The 22,128-nt window shown below is 42.8% G+C and overlaps 2 protein-coding genes across 2 annotated transcripts in view; both read left to right on the top strand.

Moving 5' to 3' along the window:
* Nucleotides 1-10,724, top strand: part of SLC22A15 (solute carrier family 22 member 15) — a 60,994-nt gene extending 50,270 nt beyond the window's left edge. Inside the window, exon 12 of the mRNA XM_080392737.1 lies at nucleotides 1,477-10,724. Coding sequence (XP_080248863.1) covers nucleotides 1,477-1,563 — 87 coding nt within the window. The 3' untranslated portion in view covers nucleotides 1,564-10,724. The remainder of the gene's footprint in view (nucleotides 1-1,476) is intronic.
* Nucleotides 10,725-10,832: 108 nt separating this feature from the next.
* The window catches only part of MAB21L3 (mab-21 like 3), a 28,916-nt gene continuing 17,620 nt past the window's right edge, over nucleotides 10,833-22,128 (top strand). Inside the window, exon 1 of the mRNA XM_080392738.1 lies at nucleotides 10,833-22,000. The gene's annotated coding sequence lies outside the window, so the exon portion shown is untranslated. The remainder of the gene's footprint in view (nucleotides 22,001-22,128) is intronic.

Here is a 22,128-nt window from a genome sequence, read left to right as displayed (position 1 = left end):
ACTTCTGTATGCTTCTTAAAAATTGCAACCTGAACAGGATCCATAAAAGAAAATAAAGGAATGGATGGATTAAAATTATTGAATCCAAATGAAAAAAAAAGTCATTGGTTCAGGCCTGAAGTAATCCTGTAACTGCAGTGAAGTTATATCTGGAATGTCTGTGACACATTAGGGGTTTATTTTAAAGCCCACAAAGCACTGATAAAATGGAAGGCTGTTAAACATTAACCTTATTTGACAAGGCCATGGAGAGGTCTTACGAAGCTGCTATAAGAAAGATGTAGAATTTAGTTGGCATACCCTGAATTCCCCCTGTGGAATCCATTGTCCTTTTGTACCACTTTCAAGATAATGTGTTCTGGTTGCCCAGAATGTATGTTAACAGGGACAAAACCTCCAAGAATGTGACATGCAAGTTGGGCAGCATCCACTGATAGCCTGACTTTCCTCAAATAATTTTAGAAATCCAGAAAAAAGCATAACATAATTCCCTTTATATCTTCTGACATGTCTTAGTGCTCAAACTGTTTGAAATTCCTTTGCAGTTAACGCACATTGCTGTAGCAAAACTCCTCTGAAGACAGATCTAAAGCTACAGATTTTGCTTGCGTGGTACTGTCAGTCAGGAACATGATTTCCATTTCTCTGTTTTTCACCCTTCTTCACATATGACTAGGCAGGCAGAAGTCTTAGGGTGGATACAAGCATACTGGAAAAAAGTCCTAAATACTCAAACTAGATGGAGTTTATACTAGCAAGAGAATCTTTTTAACTGGAATGATTTGTATCAGTTCTAATGGAAAAATGCTACACTGGCCAAATAAAAATCAATTAGGTGTAATAGTTGAATGTAATTTGGGTATGTGATATAAATTCTGTTTTTTAAAAGGACACTGGCTGAGGTAGGTATACTTATGATGAGGAGTTTAGTTTCTGAACATAGAAAATGGTAATTTCCACCTCCCCACCCACCCCCTTTCCATAACACCTTTGTTTGGGATTTCAGGGGATCTTTTTAATTGAACTTGCATAGGAAAATGCCCATGCTACACATGGAGAAGTAATAATTCAGGGTGGAGAAGCTTTTTACCTTATCAAGTAATCTGTGTGTTCTGGAAACAGAGGTTCAGTAGCTCACCACAGAGTAGGGGCCTCAGACTTACTTTAGGAGTAGATTATCACTTCAGAACCATTCTAGCCAGGCTGTCTCCTGCATGTATTCTCTAGTGTACTGATGGAGCAGAGAAAGTCCATCCACTAGAAGCCCATGTCTTTTAAAGAGATTTTGAGGAACCGAGGACACAAATTTTAATTCACCTAGCGTCTTTTACAGGGCTTTAATACAGTGATTTGACCTGTCTCATCTTACTTTTTCTCTGCCAGCATTCCAACAGAGGTGTAATGGCTCATGCTTACATATTTTGAGGTTGACTTAGTGTTTTCTGTGCTAACTGATGACTTCATTTTTGTTTCTAGTCTGGAGACAAAGACAGTTCTTCGGGGAATGGAAGTGAAGATGAGGAGTTTTATGATGCTGATGAAGAGACTCATATGATCAAGTAATGAAAAGAAGAAACACTGGCCTATTTTATGCCTTTTCTTACTTGTCCAGTCAGACCAGCTGTAAGACGAATACTGGGGATCTCACCTGTCAGGGAATGTAATTGGGCGAGTGCCTGTGTTTTTTCCTGACCAGGAGAGGGGTTTGAGTACTGTTCAGTCTAATTACACCGCTGATGCTCTCCATATGAGACAGCTGTTCAAATTCTTGTGGTTCAGAATAACAGTGCACAGACCGAAGCTGAAGCCAAGTGAGACAGCAAGGGTGGGATTAAGTATTTGCCTAGGAAATTACCTAGGCTTAGACAGATTTGGACTGTTCATCAGTGCACATGGTTGTATTTTATTTTCAAGGTGGTTGATTTTTGATTCCGTATAAATTGATAAGCTTGAAAACATCCACTGTTTTTTTCTGTAGGGTGAAAGCGGTCACAGAATGTGCTGTATGAAACCCTGGTGGGAACAGAGTTCTGAAATTGTATGTTAAAATGGCTTCTGCATATTGAACTGGGGGAGAGGCAACTATGAACATAAGGTTCTTGTCTGTGCGTACAGACACCTGTGTGGAGAGTTACAGGGTGCAGCTGATTAGTCATGTGCCATGCATTAAAGTAGTGATAATTGAATGCTGGGAGGAAGGACTATGGAAAAGAGCAAACATAAAGCCTGCAGATGTAAAGGACATTACTGATATTTTTTTTTTCCTTTTCATCCACCAAGCATCTTCTTGGGCTGTCTTATACATATATTTGCCACATGTTCCTCACATCTCAGCACTGCTGTTTATAGCTTTACGTCTTTTACCTTGTCCTCACTTTGCCGTGAGTATAGAAGCTCAGCAACTTCTCTGTGCAGTGAAATAATTCTGTGAAGGATATAATTTCGTGGGTGGGGCGTGGGTGAGGTATTTATCACATACTGTGTTTGTGAGGTGTGTGTTAGAATATATAGCTCATTTTTGTGGACCTGTCTGTATCTTTATTTCTGGAAGAAACTTAACTCTGAAGTGGTAAGAGGAACTGTGGGTTGCTGTTACACTTCGGGGGTTATTGCCAGGAAGCTGCTAGTATTTCTTTATAAATCTTGTGTGTAGATAAAGTTCTCATTTTTTTTTCTTTTAAAAAAAAAAAGGCTAACCTCTTTGAGGCAGCATTTGGTTACTTGATGTTGTTTCTTAACCGGTGTGTGCTCAAGCACTTGGTTACTTGACCTTCTTGAAGGCAACTTTCTTCTGCTGTTTACACTGAACTTTGTGTAAGTGCTTCATTAGAGGGATAGGGAATCTTGAAATATGAAACATGAACATATGAAATGTTACAGCTACAAAGATGAGGCCTTACAAGGATTCAGTTTTCTTGATTACGTTGTCATCTTCATCCTCTGACCTGTGGCTTTCTATTTATTAAGATTGATTTCTATAAAATATTTATTAGTCTTTATACTTGGTGTTCCTAGCAAAGTGCCACACAATGGGAGCAAGTGTATTGTCAGGCTCACTAGCCATTTTTAGGGATGTTGGACTAAAAAAAAAAAAGCTGGATTAAAAAAAAAATGGAAAAGCTGACTGCTGAATATTTTCTGGTTAAACTGAGAAGCTTCTTTACTCTGAAAGAAGGTGAAAGTAAATGCATCTGAAGTCTGTACCTAGCTGCGTGAACTTTGTTTGCTGGGAACTGTAATGCTGAGCAAAGTGCAGCTACCCTGGTTGGTGCAGAGAGCAGCCCAGAGACAGCAGACGCCCGCGTGCAGTAATCCCACTTGGCCTGAACTTCATCCAGGCATTGACTGTGAGCAAAGTTGGGAACTTCAGTCCCTATGGACAATGTATCAATATTGTTGTAATTTTTGCCTGTTACGAGCTTCACTAGAAGAATTCCAGCCTGCAGTCTGCACTTTGTTTTTTCCAGATTGTTGAATAGTTGTAGATGTGGCAAAGCACTTTTAAACACAGCTGCATAGTCTTTCTGCCTTATTTGGTCCTTTTGTATGCAAGAAAATTACTCCAAATAAGACACTTGGAAATACTTTAAAAAAAAATACTATTTTCCTAGTTTTGCATTCACATTTTGAATTATGGACAGCTGGAAAAATTACTTTTTGTTGCTGATGGCTTTTAAATAAATAAAACCTGCTTGCTTAGAAGCAAACAGTGATAAGCCTGGTGGTATTAACAAACTGCTAAGACCCAACAGGTTTTTTAGGTGTTTGCTGCCTCTGTCCCTCTTTGGATGGTAGATGGAGTAAGTCATCTGAGAGGCAGACAGGAGCTGTTGGGTTTCCTCCCTCCATAGTTTCACAGTCGTTGCTGCTGGCACCCCTCGTTATGCCACACCTCAACATAATTTTCATTAGAAAGGTAGGATGCTGTAATGGTTCAGGTGGAGGAGATCACTCTTTGCAGGACATGAGCTGGATTTTGTGACAGTCACCAACTTATAATTAAACTTACCTCTCCACTCATGCACTCTTGTATCATAAGTATACATGTGTAAAATTGCAAAACCAAGAGTGAAAAAAACATGAGCAGTTTTTTTTCCATAAAAGTTGCTGCTCTTTTTTTAACCTTAAATGTGTTCTGTGTTTGCACCTTTGGAGTTTTACAGGGCAGCATCCTTTTTTTGTCAACCATAGGAACTCTCTATTGTTACTTTCCCTGCCCAGTTAATTCAGAAGTTTTATAGGAGAGAATCCATTCAGGAGGAGCTCAGCAATGTAATATCAGGCTTCTTAAAATTACTTGGTCTAGTAATTCCTAGATTAGGAAGTCCTAATCCATTAGGTGCATTAAGCTTCTTTTCATAGAGGTTTGTTTTATACGAACTCACTTTCTAGTACAGAAACGTGCAGGTTCACTTTTTTCTTACCCATGGAGTGTAATGCTTTATAGTATTGAGGTACTTGTGCTACATATAATGTTCACTGGGGAGAGATGCTGTACAGTGTTTTGTAGCCTATGTGGTCAGCGTTTTCTGTATCTAGATAGAGCGTTATTGCTAAGCAAAAGTTCTTCAGCTGAGCAGTACCTGCTCTTATGTGTGTCACAGACATGTTACTTGAAAGCCCGAATCAGAAGGTCAGAGAGAACTTGTGATGTTGAAGTTATGTGTAAGCAGTGTATGTAGACCCAATTAATAAATCTCAGTGTTTCAGCAGTACGTTTGCCCTGAGGAGCTACTGCAGAGCAGAGGCTGAGGCAGCACTAGATACACCACAGCGTACGACATATGTTGTGATGCTGAGTCCGAGACTTGGATCCTTGCTATAGTTGAGTGAAGGATGACAACCTTATCCCACATTTTTTGCTAGACTAGCTTTGTATACTAAGCAGCCTGCACTGTTAACTGCTTTTTGTGTTGTGCAGGCACTACAATACCTAACCCACAGGATGGGAATTCCTTCCCTGGACTCCTTTTGGTTTTGGAGCTGTCTTTTTTTTTTTTTTTTTTTCCAGCCAGCTCACTTAGTGGGATTATGCTAGAGATTAAAGAGGCTTTCCCATGGTGCTGATTAATCAGATTTTAGTACTGTCTCAGCAGAATCCCAAACATACCTCACCTGTCTGGGGACCTCACAAGTGATCCTTGAATACAGCTAAAAGTGAGGGAGAGTGACAGGTCATGTGAGTCAACATGGAGGAGAATTAGCTGGAGGGAGCTGAAAGAGTAGAGGATTCAGCAAAAAAACTTTAGGGCAAGGGTAAGTGAAAACACAAGATAGTAACCATTGGGTGGAAGTGCCCTTCTTGCTGCTTGTGTTGGCTTGCAGCTTCTCCTTTCAGAGCTAGCATTGGTTCCAAAATGTCCTACTGGGGCCGGCAGTTTCATAATTTCCTTTTAACATTGACTTTGTTCAGCACTACTATAGTGATGAAACATTTGGATCAATATAAAATGTGGCACACTTCAGTTTTCTTTTGGACTCAGCTTTTCCATGAAATGGCATGTCTACTTAAATCATTAACATTTATAAAACCCTCTTTGGGAGAATGCTGTCCAACTGGTCATCGCTTATTTGCCAGCTTCCCTTTAGAAAGATAGGAAGATTACAATGATTTGGTGCACTTTTTTCGCACAACTTCTTGTGAAGTGATACCTCAGCCTTTTAAAACAGTTTTAGTACCTGGCTGGTTTTGATAGGCTGAAGAGAATAGAATAAGCAAGTGATTTGACAAGTTAATTTGTTTAAACTACTTCCTCTGAAAAAAAAGTTAGTACTCTCCATTTAAGGATTAGAAAAGTGCTGCTCAGACTCCCTGTTGCACCAGAAACTTAGAAGCTCTGTCTTAAAGGAGGGCCACAGGTGACTTGATGTTCAGGTCAGGTTGCTGAGTGAAGAACATGTCCACATCTCTCCAGAGACACCAAATTAACGTGGAGCAGACTGTAGCTAGTTGCCACCTTTGTTACAGCCAAGGCTTTAAGGATTGCTGCCACGTGCTCACCTGGTTACAGTGTGAAATCCATGCCAGGGTTTCCAGGCTGTATGGATGTACTGAGGTTAGCAGAATATCCCTTGCAGAACTGTGGGGAATGCAGTTGAGCAGTACATTTTCCAGTCTGTTTCACCTAAACATATAAAAGCGGTTTGCAAGAGAATGTTTTTGTTGTACTGAGGAAAAAAGGGAAAGTGAGGAACCACCCTACTTTTCCTAGAGTGTGTTAATGGAAACGTTTGAGCTAACACTCTTCTTCCCAAGTCTTCTGTGTAATCACCAAATGCAAGTTTGGTTAGTATTCCTTTGTTCTAGCTGAAGGATGGTGTGCTATGCAAACCTTTTCCTACCCTCTTAGAGCTTCTTTCATCATGCTCTTTGACACGGCTGAATCCAGGCATCTGTGCATGTAAGTTGTGAGCCATACAGTAAATCTGTCAAAAAAGCCCGAGAGCAGTGCTGTCACTTGATGGCGGAAGATAGTCTGGCCTGACACACTTCATGCCAGTGTCAGAAATGTCTATATTCAGCTGTTTACCAAACAGGAGGCTTAGGATGTAGCTGTGTTTTGAGTCTTACTGCTTGTATCTTACTACAAGATGTATTAAGTGCAAGAAAGATACCTACACACACAAAAAAACAAAACTCTGTGACAGATCTAAATGTAGAACTGGAGGGTGAACAAATTTATACAATTTTTTTTCCGTGCTATGTATTTTTATTGTCTTGTCCAGTCTGTTGTAGCCTTCAGGTTTTCCAGGTGCTAGGTCTAACAGCTGGGTAAAACGTTCACCCTGACAGTTTGAATTTACTGAACATTCTCATCTTATTTTTGGTACTACTTGCTGTTTCTGTCATTCTGAGAAAGGCTCCTGTATTGCCTAATGGGGAGCAGATTTTTCTGTTCTGATTTGAAGTGCCTGTTTTATAAAAGTCATCTTTAATTTCCTCAGCCAACTTGATAGGGGACTGTGTGTAAAGTAACATCATAGAATTTTATTACATAAGTGCCAAAGACAGTTTTTCTGGAAAGCAATGGTCCAAAACTAGTTCTAGCTGCATTCATTTGGAATTCTTCCACGCAACCTGCTACAACTGGTGTTTACAAGCATCTCTGGAGCTTTAGGGGACAGAAAGAGTTACCTTTGCTTGTCTTTCATTGCTCAGTTCACTTAAGTAGCTTTTCTTTCTGAGAAACCAAATAAATTAAATGAAGGATTTAAATAAAGCATAGGTTTTGTAGAATGTGCAGAATTTATACCATGTAGCCATTATCGAGAAATCTGCAGAGCCTGTTTGCTTCTGAGTTGCAAATGTCAAAGCTTATTCTGAGACTGATAAAACCTGGGTTTAAAACTGCACACTAGAATTTGTTAGTTCATTCACCAGCCTTACAAATTAGCATTGCTAATAACAGCTCGCCTGGAGCTTCAGAGTATCTAGCACTTTTCTATAAAAATGCACAGTCTGAGGCATTGCTAAATAATAACATCTAAAGTTTAAATCCCTATTACAACTAAAATTCACTGCAAGTCAGCCCTATTGTGGCTGCTTCTTTGCCAGTAAATAGGCAGGTTTGGGCAGCAAGAGCTGGCTGTCCCCAGAAGAATGGTTTAAAAAAAAAAAATCTTTCTCCAGTGTGTGGGCAGAATGAAGTAGGACCATGGGGTGTCAGGGTCCTGTTGTACACGGCAAGCTTATAGGGTGGAATATGTTTAAATAAGTACTTGTCCACTCTCATTTACAAAAGCAAAAGGGTAGTAGATGAAACAGGTCTTTTACAGCTTCCCGTCAACATATCTGAGGTGATTGTATTATACCTACTTTTATCAGGAGGCAGGAAAAAGTATGGTGGTAAGAATATCTTTGCCAATATTGAAAGTTATATTTACTTAAAGATGACCCATGAGAGGTATCTGGCACATCTGTGTTCAAACAACATGTTTTTAAATGATGAAAATTTGATTGGGAGACAGGCATTTCTGGTGTTTGTAGGAAAAAAATAATCAGTGTTGATGAAAATTGTTACAGAGCAGACAACTGCTGGGTGATTTCTGATGAAAGAATGTATTGTGGTTGCTGTGATTTCAAGTATGCCTCTAAAAGACTAATTTTGAGTATTTAATCCTTGTCACTCTCCAAAGTCTAATCCAAATTTTATTTTCTTCTTGTTAAAATTTAATTGGTACTTCTATTGCACTACCTTTCCTTCCTGAATCTAATGAGTCTGATTTTTAAGCTACCTCTTTATGTTGAGCTTTTTTGTCAATTTTGTATTTAATTAATTTTTCAGAAGGTAGAAAATATTTCCTTTGTTTATTTATGTAGGAATCAATGACTTAAGGACCACAAGTCCTCCTTCTGTTTAAAGTTTTTTCTTAAAGGCCTTTTAAATTTAGTTAAAAACTTAAGCTTTTGAAGGAGCAGAATAATTACACACTTAGAACATGGATTCTCCTGTGTGTACTGTTTGTTTTTTAGAAGGGCCTGAAAGCCCTTAGTTTTATACTAATCTCAGTTGAGGACCTGACTTTTGAGGCAATAAAGTTTTGAGTTGGGGAGTTTTAATCAATTTAATTTATTGGCAGTTAAGGAGCTTTTAAGTGCTGGTTTTGGAACTGGAAGAAAACCTAAAGAAAACACTGCTGCTTTCTTCCAGACAACGCTTTTCCCTCTCTTCCCCCCATGCCCCCCCCCACCCCAAGGTGGTCTCCGGTTCCTTGGCTGCGTGCTATGCTCGGGCCCTTCAGCAAGGCAGTGGGTAGGACAGGAGACTGGGATCAGTCGGTTGCGCTTGCTGCTGTTCTGCTGCTCCTTGTTTCTTACTCTGCTTTCGTGGGGTTTCTTCACCAGCTGCCAATCCCTTTAGAGTTGTAGCTTCTTCTGAGTCTACTCTCAGCCTCTGCTCAGGCTATGATTTTTCCTTTGGCATTTCTCCTGCTCAGCTGTCTCTCCTTCCCGCTCCTCTTGTGCTGGCATGGTCCCATCCTTTTTTCCTCCCACTGCTATAGCACTGTAATCTCTTTCTTGGCATTTACTGCCCTTTCTTAAACATGCCCTTGCAGAAGTGACAGAAACTCCTCTGGCAGTGTTGGTGTACAGTGGGTCAGTGCCCTCTGTGCCCAAGAGGCGCAGGAGGATCCATCTGTAGATCACTTTTTTTACTGTGAGGGTCACTGAGCACTAACACAGGTTGCCTGGGGAAGTTAATGGAGTTTCCACGCGTGGAAATATTCAGAAGGTTTGTGGACATAGTCCTAGGCAGCCTGCTCTAGTAGGTGGCCCTGCTTGAACAGAGTGGTTGGACTAGATGACCTCCAGAGGTCCCTTCAAACATCAGCCATTCTGTGATTCCTGTGCCGCCTGTTGTTGAGCTGGCTGGGACCCGCACGGGGCAGTCACTGGCCTCTTCCCACACAAGACACCCCGCAGCCCCTCTCTACCAAAACCCTGACAGTTATGCTCGATACATGACGGTGTAGGGGTTTCTTGCAAGTAAAGGCCTTACAGTTTGGGCTGACAGTTTTTGTGGGTTGTAATTGGTACTGTGTTCCCTTTCTGTGTTAGTGTTGTTGTAGGTCAAATAAATGAAACTCCTAAGGACATAATCAGACATGTGTAGCCAAGTTCTGTGTCTGTTTACATTTGCATCCCTGCTGATTTCAGAAGACAGAACTTAGATCTCCACTTGACCAGAGGAGCAGCCAAAGGGTAAACTACTTTTTCTGCTCAACCCTTCATCATGAAAAGAAACCTTTGTATAATCTCTATATCCTTTAGACTTTGTATTGTTTCCTCATGCCAGTTTAATTTGAACCAACCATCAAAAAGTCCTTGGCAGTTGAGAGTTACTTGAGTAGGAGGAAAGTAGAAATTGGGGGGGGGAATAGATTCACTGCTTCAAACAAAAATCAAGTTCTATATGGTTGGTGTGTGCTATTTTTAAATATTTTATTTGGATTACTTGAATACTGAGTGTTATGAGCCTTCCCATGTTAAACTGAGGACTGATACATTTCAGAGGAACTTTAACTGTATTAGTGTGTCGCTGTTAACTCAGAGTTATACCGCCGAATGTTTTTAGAATACTTGACCTGAGAAGTCACGACTAAAGACAGCATAAGCTTTTCCACAACAGACCTTTTCTGGTGGTATATCCATATGTTCTGTGAACAGCTGTTGGATTCATCTTTTTAAGATGTTCTTTGCCATGAGTGAAGGACCATAACAACTGTTGAAATATTCAGAACAATTGCACTTACCTGTTCTGTTTTCTTAATGTGTTTCCTATGCATACTGCCTTACCTGTATGTACTGTACTTCACTGAAGGTACAAAAAGTAAATATCAGGTTCTTAATTTATAAAATGTAATTGAGTTCTAAAAATAATTCTGTAATAGTACATATTTTCCAGTGATATCTGTCTTCTAAGAGAAGGGTGGTGGTGGTAATCCAGGTGAATTTAGTCAAGAGTTAATATTGGTGGTCTTCACAGTCTCACTTAATTTCTGAATGATTTTGATCATTTGAAATACATTTTTTTTCTTTTAAGATTTTTTTAGAGGCTAACCTATGTTAGTAAGCCAACTTTAAGGTGATTTGTAACAGCTCTGATACTGCCTCTGACTCATACAGTTTCATATAATGTCTTTGTAACTTATTTTGTGCCTTTTCTTCCCCTGACACACAATCTCTCAATAAAAACAAGCTCTTTTGCAACACTGCAAATCTATTTTATTGTCCTGTTTTTTTTACTTGCCTGACCCTTTTGTTTTGTTTTCTGGAGGGGGCTGAAGGTCTCATAATAGAATAGATATTTATAATGGACTCTGCAGAAGAAAATTGACAAGGTGGAAAGCAGGTCATTTTGGAACGGCAGTGCTACAAAGCGCCTGGGAAACTGGGACTGTCAGTACTAATCAATATATTCCACCATATCTATCACAAATCATTTCTAACAAAAACCAGCACCAGTGGAATGTGAGAATCAATTTACTACTGGCTCCAGTTGTGCTGATTGATGTTGAAAGACTGGAAACACTTTGGGGGGTTTAGGAATAGCAAAGTGTCTGTGGTGGTGTTACTAATATTTGTCTGGGGGAGTTCCCACGAACCCTGGTTGGCACTATAACACCCCTCCTTTGAAGCGCTGTGGCAAATGCACAAAACTATGGTCCCTGTCCTCGGCCGGGGCTTCTGCCTAAATATCTTGGCGGGGAATGGCAGAATTTGAACATTTGTCTTCATTACCTGGAAATGAGGTGATAAATAGCTTGACTGCATTTCCTATCCCCTGTCCAGTGACAAGAAAATATTGTTGAACCTGAAAAAAAGTGACTATGTGAGATGGGGATCAGTGCTCTTTTTTTAAACTGCTGGGTACCAGAGCTTTCATACCTCTGTGTATGCTTTAAAAAAAGATAAATTAAAGATTCTCCTTGATTAGGCAGTCCTTTGAGCAGATGCCAAAGCACTGCATTGATCAGTATTTTAAAGTGTACATTCTGAAGGAGGCAGGTGGTCTGCATGATAGGTAACATTACCAGGCCTTGTGTTCTGTTGCATTTTACTTTTCGACACCGTGGAGCTAAGAAGATCAATCCGGCCAGCCGCCCTGTTCACACTGCTGGGCACAGACCACGGCAAAAGTCACCCTTTGCTCTTGGCTGGCTTACTGCAAAAGAAAAATACAGCTATCTTAAGTATCTTTTTGGATTAATCTGTCATGCTTTCCAGAATCTCCTGAAGCTTTAAACAAGGTATTTTGAAGTCTTTTGAATGCCACGTGTTTTCAGCAGCAGCCTTTCTAGGGTGAGTAATTGGAATATATGAAGCATACATAAGCATCCAAAATCACTTGTTCATCCCTTGATCTGAAGCTACCAGACAAAGGCCACCTTTTGTTTTTGTTGTTTTCTGATTCCATGAGCCCTACTTTTATTCCTGGTGCTTGAGATACTTAGGATTTTACTTTAGTTTTCACTTTCGCTGCTGTTTCACCATGGAGGTATGATTGACGGCCCCGTTTTTCAGATGTGTGGGTGTGTGCTCAGCATAGTTCCACCCGTAGCCATTCAGATTTGTTGTTCTCTCCTCTCTAATACATTCCCACTCCCTGCTGCAGGGAACTAGTGGCCTGAAAGACTTTGGTTGTTCCCTGCATCAGCGTAAGGAGCGTTTCTGTGAGCCGCTGCTGGGTATGGCAGTATGAGCTCCCGTATCCACGGGCTGATGTACATGGATGCACCTTTCTTTTGAAACTGTTCACTTGGGCTGGTCTTAAATGCAGCTTTAAACTGGCTGTATCTTGCTGCAACTGGAGCTGGTTTGACAACCAGGCCGTTGCCTCAGACTTTTTGTTGGGCCGAGATAAGGAAAAACAGGGTGAGAGACCAAGAATGGGGGAAGGGGCCACAAATTGAAGGGACGTTGGCTCATATGGCTCTGAGATTATTTATTTTTTTTTTAGGGGGTGGGGGTGGTTTGTCTTTGGTGGTTTGGTGGGTTTTTTGAGTCATTGTAGCTTTAAGCTTTGCTTTGTTGTGATGCTTCTGCCATCAGTAATTTTTCATACTGAGAAGAGGAAGACGCCTCTGAACTCTTCAAATGGGAGGTGTGGAGCTAAAGTGCCGTCCCTGGAAAGCAGGGACATTTTGAGAAATGTGCTTGTCCCTTGCCCAGTGACTGGTGTGGAATGGCAGTAGTAAGCGTTGCCTACCAGCTGCCAAGCAGCTATCAGGCAGAATTGCTCGGTTCTTCCAAACTGCGCCAGGCTGAAATTTCACTACAGTTACCTTACTTCTGCTGGGCTCAGACTGTCTCCAAGCGGTGTGGTTCTGAGAGAGACTCAACCCTGCCTTCTCCAGCATCGTCATCTTGTGTCTTGTTGGTTACACAGAGACAAGACAAATACTTGTTCTGAAATTCTCTCTGTCTTGGCGAATAAAGGTCTCTAATCCTGATTTATGACTTAAGAGCACCTTCAATGAACAATCCTTGCTGCAAGGAGGAGGGAGGAACCTCAATTTATTGATCCGACTCTGTAACAACAGGTAATATAATGTCACACTTGGAAAAGTGGTTCTTGAGTGACTTATTCTTGCCATTTCTTTTGCTAGTAAAGATGACAAAGATGCAAGTGATCAGATTTGCCTCCATCTTGGGGAGGGAGGAGGTAATATGCACCAGAAAAGTTGTAGCATTTCATCACATTTTCCCTTCCTCATGTCTGCTGCTGAAAGGTAGCTAAGATATGAAAATCCTGCAATCTGTTCTGCAGCTCAAAGTGGGCAGTTTTGTTCATTTCTCCGCACTTAGTATAATCTATGCAGCAGCTTGGCAAAACTACAATGGGGGATGTTACGAGGACTAATTGAAGGGAAGGCTGACGGAGCCATGCAGATGGGATTACTTGGAAGATTGCAAATCCAGAAACAAAAGTCTAGTTCATCTTTATTTTGATTCTGCTATGGTTTGAGCCATGGACCAGATCCCAAAGCTGGAGTGCTCTAATGTGTTTCGAGGGGGGGGTGTTGTTTTGCTTTTTTTTATTTATTTTTTATTTTTTAGGACTGTTGTTAGCTCTTAGACACTGTGTCTTACGGTATGAGACTCCTGATCTTCCAGCTGCTCTGCTTACCAGCCGTGCCAGGACAAGGTGATGCCTTTGCTAATGCTGTCATGGAGCTGTCTGCTGGGTGTGCTTAATGCAGAGAAACAAGCGTAAGCAGCATGCAGGCACTTTGTGGAAGCAAAAACTACTGAAGAAGGGATTTGTTCAGTGCAGGGTAATTCCTCTCTTGACCAACTACTTTTCCCAAGAGCTCCTGCAAGCTTTGCCCCCTCCTAAAGCTATCAATAATACTTGGATTTGATAGAAATCTTCTACCTCATTTTGGATGGTGGGTGACCAGATAGCAGAAGCTACCTCTGCACGAGTCCTAGCAACTGAGTGACAGTTTCTCCTTCTTCCCCAAGTATGAGGTGCTACCTTGCAAATGCTGGGCTTAAGTTAAAAGTAGAAGCTGTTAGAGGAGGTGTTCTGTCCATGCTTACATCAAGGAGCCAAATGCAGGTTAGCGCAGAGCTCCCTTTTGTGACAGGAGAGTGGTGGGGCTCCATCCTTCGGCATGCCGGTACTGCCCTTTGGGAAGATCTGCCCTGCCAACTGGAGCCTACAATGCAGCTTTTTTTTTTTTTTCCATGGTGCTGGTTTCCTGCTCTGCAGTCACCCTTCTTTTTCTGTAATAGTGGAAGTGGCTACTTGTACTTCATACTATTTATTTTTCTGATTTAAAACTGATTTTAAACCTGCAGCGAGGCACCTTGCAAGCCGTGTTGTGCATCCTGACCCACGGATAGGGTTGCAGTGGGTACCAAATGCCCACCCTGCTGTATACTGCTTCCTACATAGCGATGAGAGCCTTGTGCTTGCACAGGCCTTATTTTGTTTGAGTCAAGCTCTCTTTCTGGTTTGTTTGATATTCATTTTGAAATGTTTGATTAACAACTTGTTAAAGGAAGTGGAGAAAAATCCTCTCAAGCCTCTGCAAGCCCTGTCAGTGCGTACGCTAGCGATGCAGTGATTAGGATGGAAGCTTTGAATGCTACAGCTGAAATTGGCACCAGCTCTGGGTAAGTCACCTTCTCTCACCAAAGTTTGTTGCTTTCTTGAACCCTCCACCCCCACCCCCACTCCCACATATAAAGTGGCTGAGTTTGCCAGATCACAGGTTATGTTCAATTAGTGTTTATAATGATGATGCTGGGCAAGGTGCATCTCTGTTACAGCTGGCACAGAGATGTCGTAGAGAAACTGAAAATTTCTAGGAAATCAGTTTTTAATGCTTTGATCCTTGCACGATACGTAGGGAGGGCGAGCTTTGGGGGTGGCGTGGCTTTCAGAAACAGTACACGCAAGGGCAGGAGAAAGCAGTGCTTGCACAGTGGTCTTTTCTCAGGGATATTGGATTGTTTGAATCGAGGGTCCATTATCTTCTCTAAAATTCTGAGTTACAGCTGAGGTCATTTGGTCTGCTAGCCTTTGGGTTGTTAGAAGGCAGCAAATGTAGTAGAAGCTCACTCAGATGAGATCTTTGTTGTCCCTGATAGCAGAAACTGGACTAAATGACCTATGGATGCTGTTCTGCATCCTCTTCCCTTCTCACCCTAACTGAGCATGGTGGAAAAGCAGTCCTGCCCTCTCCTCCTAGACAACTAATAGCTTTATTCACCTTGTTTCCCCTCCAAAATACACACACACCCCCATCTGCCTGCCCTCCCCTCCCTCCACGAAAGGCCAAGGAGCAGAGATGGCTTGCTCCTTCATGAACTAGCCTGGCCAAGCAACTTGTTCTGCATATTCCCAGCGCTTTTATTCCAGGGTTGTTTCTCCTCCCCCACTCTCGCTTTCAGTGCCCTGAATCTGCATTTAACTAGTTCTAGCCCTAAATATCTACCCTGTGTCCTAGCACTGCCTGGAGCAGATGCAGCGCAAATGATTGATCCTCTCCCGTTGGCGATTTGGCTTTGACTGCACAAACCAGCCAATAAAGCCGAAAGGGCCGGGCAGCTGGTCACGAGGATTCGCTTGGAGCTGCAAAGTTTTAGGCTCAAAGAGAGGAGGAAGTGTTTGCTCGAAGAATGCAATTGCATTCCTCCTCCTTTCTCCCGCCGCCTGCTCTTGATGATGACAAGTTTTTAGAAGTTGCTGTCTGAAAGAAGAGATGTGTGTGTGCCAGGCACGGCTTGGACGGGAGGCTGACACCTCGTTTTCCAGCGACTGAAGCCGGAGTGTGTAGCGATGGAGGTCATGACCTGATCTGTGTAGAAATGCTCTGAGAAGGCTTGGCTGAAGCCCCTGTTGAGATTCTCTCTCAGACAAGGCTGCTTCTCACTAGTTTGTCCACTGAATCTCTTGATCTGCTTTGGGGTACATACAGCACACTTCTAATGAAGAGCGTCGCTTTTCTTCTGCTGGCGCTCTCATTCTCATCTGTACAGTAATTACTCTCTTACAGCAACTGTTCCCCTTGGGGCCCTTGCATCGTAAAGACTCAATGATTCCCTCCTCCCCTCCTTTCTTCCCACCCAAAGCATGCACTCGTCTGGCCCTTTCCCTGTGTTTTTCTTGAGACACTTCTACAGTTATAGTGACAAAACCTTCCTTTATCCCTTCAAATTCTCTTTTTCATCCTCTCCTCAATGCCATGTTAGCCCCGGAACACAACACAGCGTCCAAGCGGACATATCCTAGGGATCACCTGTAAGTTTGATATCTATTACAGCGTGCGTGAGATGGCACAAGCTGCGAAGGTTGACCAGACAGCTTTGACAGCAGATGGGCCGTACCACTAAGACTGTCCAAACCCACGGTTGCTTTAATATGTTCAAGCTCTTGCAGAATGTGGTTGTCCAGTCCTTTCCACTGTGTTAGTGGTTTGGGTTTTTTTAATCCCATTCCCCCCCATACAAATATATCTCCCAGCAATCAGAAGTAGCTCCTGAGACCCGGGGTCTTTCGGTCTGGAGACCTTTCTCAACAGCTCGCTAAAGCTGACCTGTTAGGCAATAATTACATTTTCATCAAGAGAAACCAATAGATTTTATGGGTACATAGCTGTCAGTGGCCTGTGAGATATGAGACCTAGTTTCTAGTTCTGGCTCCAGTGAACACTTGTACATTTTTTACTAGTCAGTCATGGGATGAAGCACATGAACAGGGATGCTGGTCTGTCTTCTCTCTCCCAAGCGAGTTTGTGCTGGAGTGACTACTCTCACTTAGCACTGGTGATTTATTCAATTTGCTTCGAACTGCCATAGACTCAGCAGTAAGTTCTGAATTGGGTCAATTTACGCACAACGTCAAAGTGTAAAAAATAATACAAGCTAACATCGTTTGTGTTCTGGAGGGCAGCCACGGAAAAAATACCTGCTCCTGGAAATGCTGTGGTCCAGTCTGATTCAGCTCCTCATACAGACAAAGCATCACTGCAAGCACGCTTCTTGTTTTGGCTCTTGTAAATCTCAGCTGTGGTCTGTCTGTCCCAGAGTTATTGTGCCTCTAGATTTAAAGTCCTTTTCTTGACAGCTGAAAATAATCAGTCTACCAAGAGCTGAGCAAATCTACTCTGAGATCAAAAATGAGGCAGCTTTTTCTCACCTGCCAAGACTTCCAGTGCTAAATGTTTTTCCAGTTGCACTGTGCTCTGCCAAACATCATGTTTTCTCCAGACACCTTTCTTCTAACCATGTGTTTAAATCAGTGAGAGCTTCTTGGGATTGAGTATTTCCTTTTTGGCATTCAGGCCATTTACCTAGGCATATAAATACAAGTGCTGGAAGGCTCCTGTTTTCATGAATGCTGGCCACAGGTGGTTTTTCAGGATGGTGGGGCATCCTGATTGAAACAATAGATCAGTAGTTGTAGTTCAGTGATGGATAAAACATAGTGGTGGAGGAAAAATATCATTTGCAGACGCTTGGAAATGGTCCAGAGGGATATTTCATGTTTAAATCATGATGCCCTGCACTTGTACTATTTCAGTGAATGTCCAGAGGACAATGCATGAATTTAGAACTCAAAATACCAATTTTCCTGCCCAACATCTCAGCTAACTCTCCCGGGAGCCTCAGAGTCAATGCAGGGAGGGATCCCAGCTTCCTGCCCCCCCATCACCCTCTGAGCTGACCATTATGAACATGGAAACCTCCACACTCTCTGAACAGCTCGCCACACCGGGTGCATGATTTTGGCAATGCTGGAAGCCTAGCTGTATGATTTATGTTTGCTGTCCAGTGGCTTGCTTCTTAACTATAGCTGCAAAACTGGCTGGATTCTTACGGATTTGCTAGTTGAGGCTGGTGAGTGGTGAGTAGCAGCATCATAAGCTCAGCGGTTTTCAGAATTTCCTGCATCCTCAGCTCGTGATCCTGGAGCGATTGCATTCTTTGGAAATGCTATGCTGCAGCCTGAAAAGATTCAGGTTGTAAATAATTTTGGATTTCAAAACTCTTCGCAGGTTAAGAAAACTCATTTCTAGCAAAAACTGTCTGCTTTTTTCTGACATGTTTCGTCTGGCCATGAATGGAAAAAAGTATCAGGCTTGATAAACCACTGGACCTGATCCAATGCTATGCTTAGTTTGGAAGGGATATAAACCTTTAACTTACTTGATATGAAGTGCAGGCCCAAGGCTGATGTGAGAACGTGTGGCAGTGAGAACAAGCAGCACAGGCAGTTGGAGCATTTTTGAGCCTGCCAAGTATTCATTGGTAAGGGGTGGGAATGAGTGGAGAAACATTTCAATTTGGCATCCCTATGCGATTCGGATGCTGTCACAGTGAATTAGCAGCACTTTCTTTTTCCTGTGGTCCGTCCTAGGCTTTTGTCATTGAAGCATCACTTTTGCCTGGATGTACTTGTTAAAAGACGAAGTGGGAATAAAAAAACCCCAATTCACAGAAGTGTCCCAAAAAAGGCTGATGATGTTATGCCAGTATCCTCTGAATGGAGACTCTGAACAGTACTGAACCATCACTACCAAAGACTGTTGCAGCATAAATGTTACAGGGGATTCAAGCTACAATTACTCATTTTGTACAGTCACTTAATCCACTAATGGGGAGAAATGGGGCAACAGTTTAAGAAGGCAAGAGAACTGTCAGAGATTATTAAATCTACTAGAATGATTTGTTTTGGTAGTCTCTCTTGACCCAAGTACATGCTTCAGCTAATGCAACAGACTTAATGCCTCTGGTAATTAGAGCAAGAAGTGATGGGTCATCATTAGCAACTGCAAATTAAGGGTTATATTTCATCTGGAAGGCAGCGTCTTCAATGGGGTTTATTTGTTGCCACTGCAGATCATCTGTGAGTCACAAGTGGTACACTGGACTGACTCATTTGTGTGATTTAGTAGAGGCTTTTTAATACATGCTTACTGTTCCGTATGAGTAGTTTTTCTAAATAGTTGCCAAACAGAAAAAGGCACAATATTGGACTTCCCTATACAGTTAATACTACTGCTCTTATTTACATGAGATCAGCCATTTTTTATTGTTGTACCGTTCACAGTTCGGATTATTATTGACTGTGGGTTTGAAATATATTTGTCATATCTGTGAACCTGGAGAGTGAAGAAAGGAAAGCCAGGCAAGCATGGAAAGCATCAGTAATTGGCAGCTTCAGAAGATCCAAGAGCCAATCTAATAGCCTTCAAGGTATATATTCACAGAATACCTTTACGTGGGTTTCACAGATCCACAATCACATGAAGTTCTGGGTATTGCCAAAGGCACGAATAGGGATGATATATCACAGATTCGGTATTTTTGCAGATACTAGGAAATCCCTAAATCCTCTTAGAAGAATACTGATAAGCCAACGAAGGCACAGGTACAGAGGCAATTAGCCACAAACTGAACTCCATTGCAAGGTGGGTGTAAGGTGGGCACTAAAATACTAGGCTATGAGGTGGGTACTGAAATAAAATAAGGGGTTGTGTGTGGGGGTGGGGGGGTGTGATACAGCTGAGTCACTGCAGATGAACTTAGATCAGCTGAATGGGAACACATGGCCCTGGCTGCTACTCCATGAAGCCACGCTCTGCGGCAGGGCATGGCTCCCCTGTGCAGGGGGTGTGAGGAAGGAGTGTGTAAGCTGCTCAAAAAGCAACAGTTAGCAAACGCTGTCCTTCAATGAACAAAATATGCCTGGTGCTGGAGAAAGGAGGAGGGTTTAAGTGGCAAGAGGGATGTTCTTTCCTTCTGTGCTTCTCAAAGAGTGAGGAACAAAGAAATGGGCTTTTTTCTCTCCGCCTGGCTGGTGTGCCTGGGGCATTAAGCTGTAGGCTCAGAGGAAATGTTTTCTCAGGTGATCGTGTTTATCAGGCTTTGGACCTTGGGTCCATCTTGGGTTTTCTCCATTTATCATCTTACTTTCCTATAGAAGAACTGTCAGGATAGATGCTCCCTGGGAAGGAGCACGGGTTTACTTCTGTAGTTTTGGTGGTCAACTGGAGAAAAGAAAGAAAAAAAGAGACAATCTAGAAATCCTGAGCTTTGACTGGGGAGAGCTGCAAAAGCTGTGACTGTTGGCTGAAGTTAGATGAAGGTTTCGCTGCAACAGCGCTGCATCAGCTCAGCAGATCTGGCTGAAGGAGCCTGGATTCTTCCCAGTTTGAGCCTATGTCCTCCTTTATCTCCGCAGACATTCCTCTCTGCACTGCCCTTGCTCTATATTATTCTTTTCTGATGCAGATTTTCCCCACAGTAATATTCCTTCCTCACCCACGGCCATCTGCCTCTACTTTTTCCCCTGTGTTCTGCGCTGTCTGGTCCTCACGTGAGAGTCCTTACGATGTCTGTTCTCATCAGTGAGCCCAAGGCTGGCTGCTGCCTCCCGTACCACCGCGCTGCTTTTCCCTTACAGAAGGGCCTCTTGCCACTTCCAGCCTGCACTCTATTTTGCTGCTGGTGTAAGGGCTTTTTATAGGCAACACCATTTTCTGTCGGTCAAAGAGTGCTTTTCTCATCCTATCAGTAGCGTAATAAAATCCACAGGTACTCGGTGCAGTTGTCCGTCTGCTATCATCTCCTGCATCCAGTTCTTGCAACGGTTCTTCTTTCTTTCTCTGAATTCATTGAAGTCCAAGGAAATTAGGAAGCAGCAGGTTCTTACAGGTGAAGCAAGGAGTTGTCAGAGCTGAGAAAAGCCTGTGGTTGGTGTTACTTTTCGTTGCCTTTTCCTCTGCCATCTCCCCTTCCACCTCCTTAATAGGGACAGGGAGAGTTATTTTTTCTCTCTTGTCTCTTCAGATGGCAGGAGCAGGTAGGAACTGTTGCTCATATCCTGGACTTCGGCATAAACTTGGACTCGAACTTAAATATGCTTGAACATCAATCAAAAAGATGGTCCTTGTCCAAGGCTTTATGCCACCTCCCCTCGCTACAAAGAGGGGGAGCTGGCCTTCTTGGGGAAGTGTTTCCCAATAGAAAAGGATTATAAACATAAGTTGTGTTGTTGTACACAAGAGAAGTGACCAAACCCACTTCTTCATCTGTCTGCCAGCACCTGTGACTCTGGACAGCTGTTGTGAGGAGAGACCTCAGGGGTGCGTGACAGAGAGACCCTCAATCTCTCTTTGCTTCCTAACACGCCTCTGAGGTTCTGGGCATTAACGTATGGTATCAGGAGTGTCAAGAAAATTGCCTTCTGTACGTACAGCTAGCTGCCTGAAGGGACACAAGGGAGTCGATGTTTCAGGGACACCCTTTTACCAGAGCCCAACCATTTAGAAGGTTCATTCTCCTGCCTTATATGCTCTGCTTGGACCTAACCCCAGCCACCCTGCCCCTACATCCTTCCAAACCCGTTGTCCAGGTTCATAAAAGGTTTGCTTTGCAGATTCGGGGGAGTCAGATGTCCTGCAGGTACTGGTACTCCACTAACGTACTTAGTATTTTACTAAGGACCATCGTGCAGGATGACGAGCACTGAGTGCCTGCCCTGAGGTAGCACCTGGCACCTGCCCAAGTGCCACCTGCACTCGCCAGCTGCTGCCGAGGTCATAAATCAGTCAAGGGACATCAACGTTCAGTTTCCAGGGAGAAACAACGATTTTACTCAAAAGTGGAGTGTGCCTTCCTTAATAAGGGACACTTAGCAGCACGGCACCTCATCTCTATACCCTGTCACTCCCTTCCACGTGCTGATGTACCCTTTTTTTTTTTTTTTTTCTAAAAGCCACCAACCCTCACTGGATCAATGAGGCCTGATCAATTGTTTTCCTCTCTGAATTATCCACGTGGGGTTGTTAGCTGAGCTGCTGGCAGAAAATGAGAGAGAGCTTTCTGTTTGTTTACTGTAAAGAAGGCAAAGCAAACTACAGGAGGGGACAGGCTGCAGGATATTTACTGTCAATACAGCCGGAGAGAGAGAGGAAACTGGAGGAGAGGGGAAGAGGGGAGCAGCGGCTGCAGACGGCAACCCCAGTGCATGAGCCGAGTGTAAAAATACCCGTGCGGTTTCAGACGGAAAGCGGGTGGATTGAAGTCAACAAGGGATAGTTGAGGGTGTTTAACAAATGGTTGAGGGAAGGGTTTGTGAGGCAGGGAGGTACCTGTGGCACACGGAA

This window comes from Falco punctatus, assembly GCF_963210335.1.
Source record: "Falco punctatus genome assembly, chromosome: 6".
NCBI classification, from domain to species: domain Eukaryota; kingdom Metazoa; phylum Chordata; class Aves; order Falconiformes; family Falconidae; genus Falco; species Falco punctatus.
The sequence above is the reverse complement of the archived record's forward strand: the minus strand, read 5'-3'. Positions and strand labels throughout refer to the sequence as shown.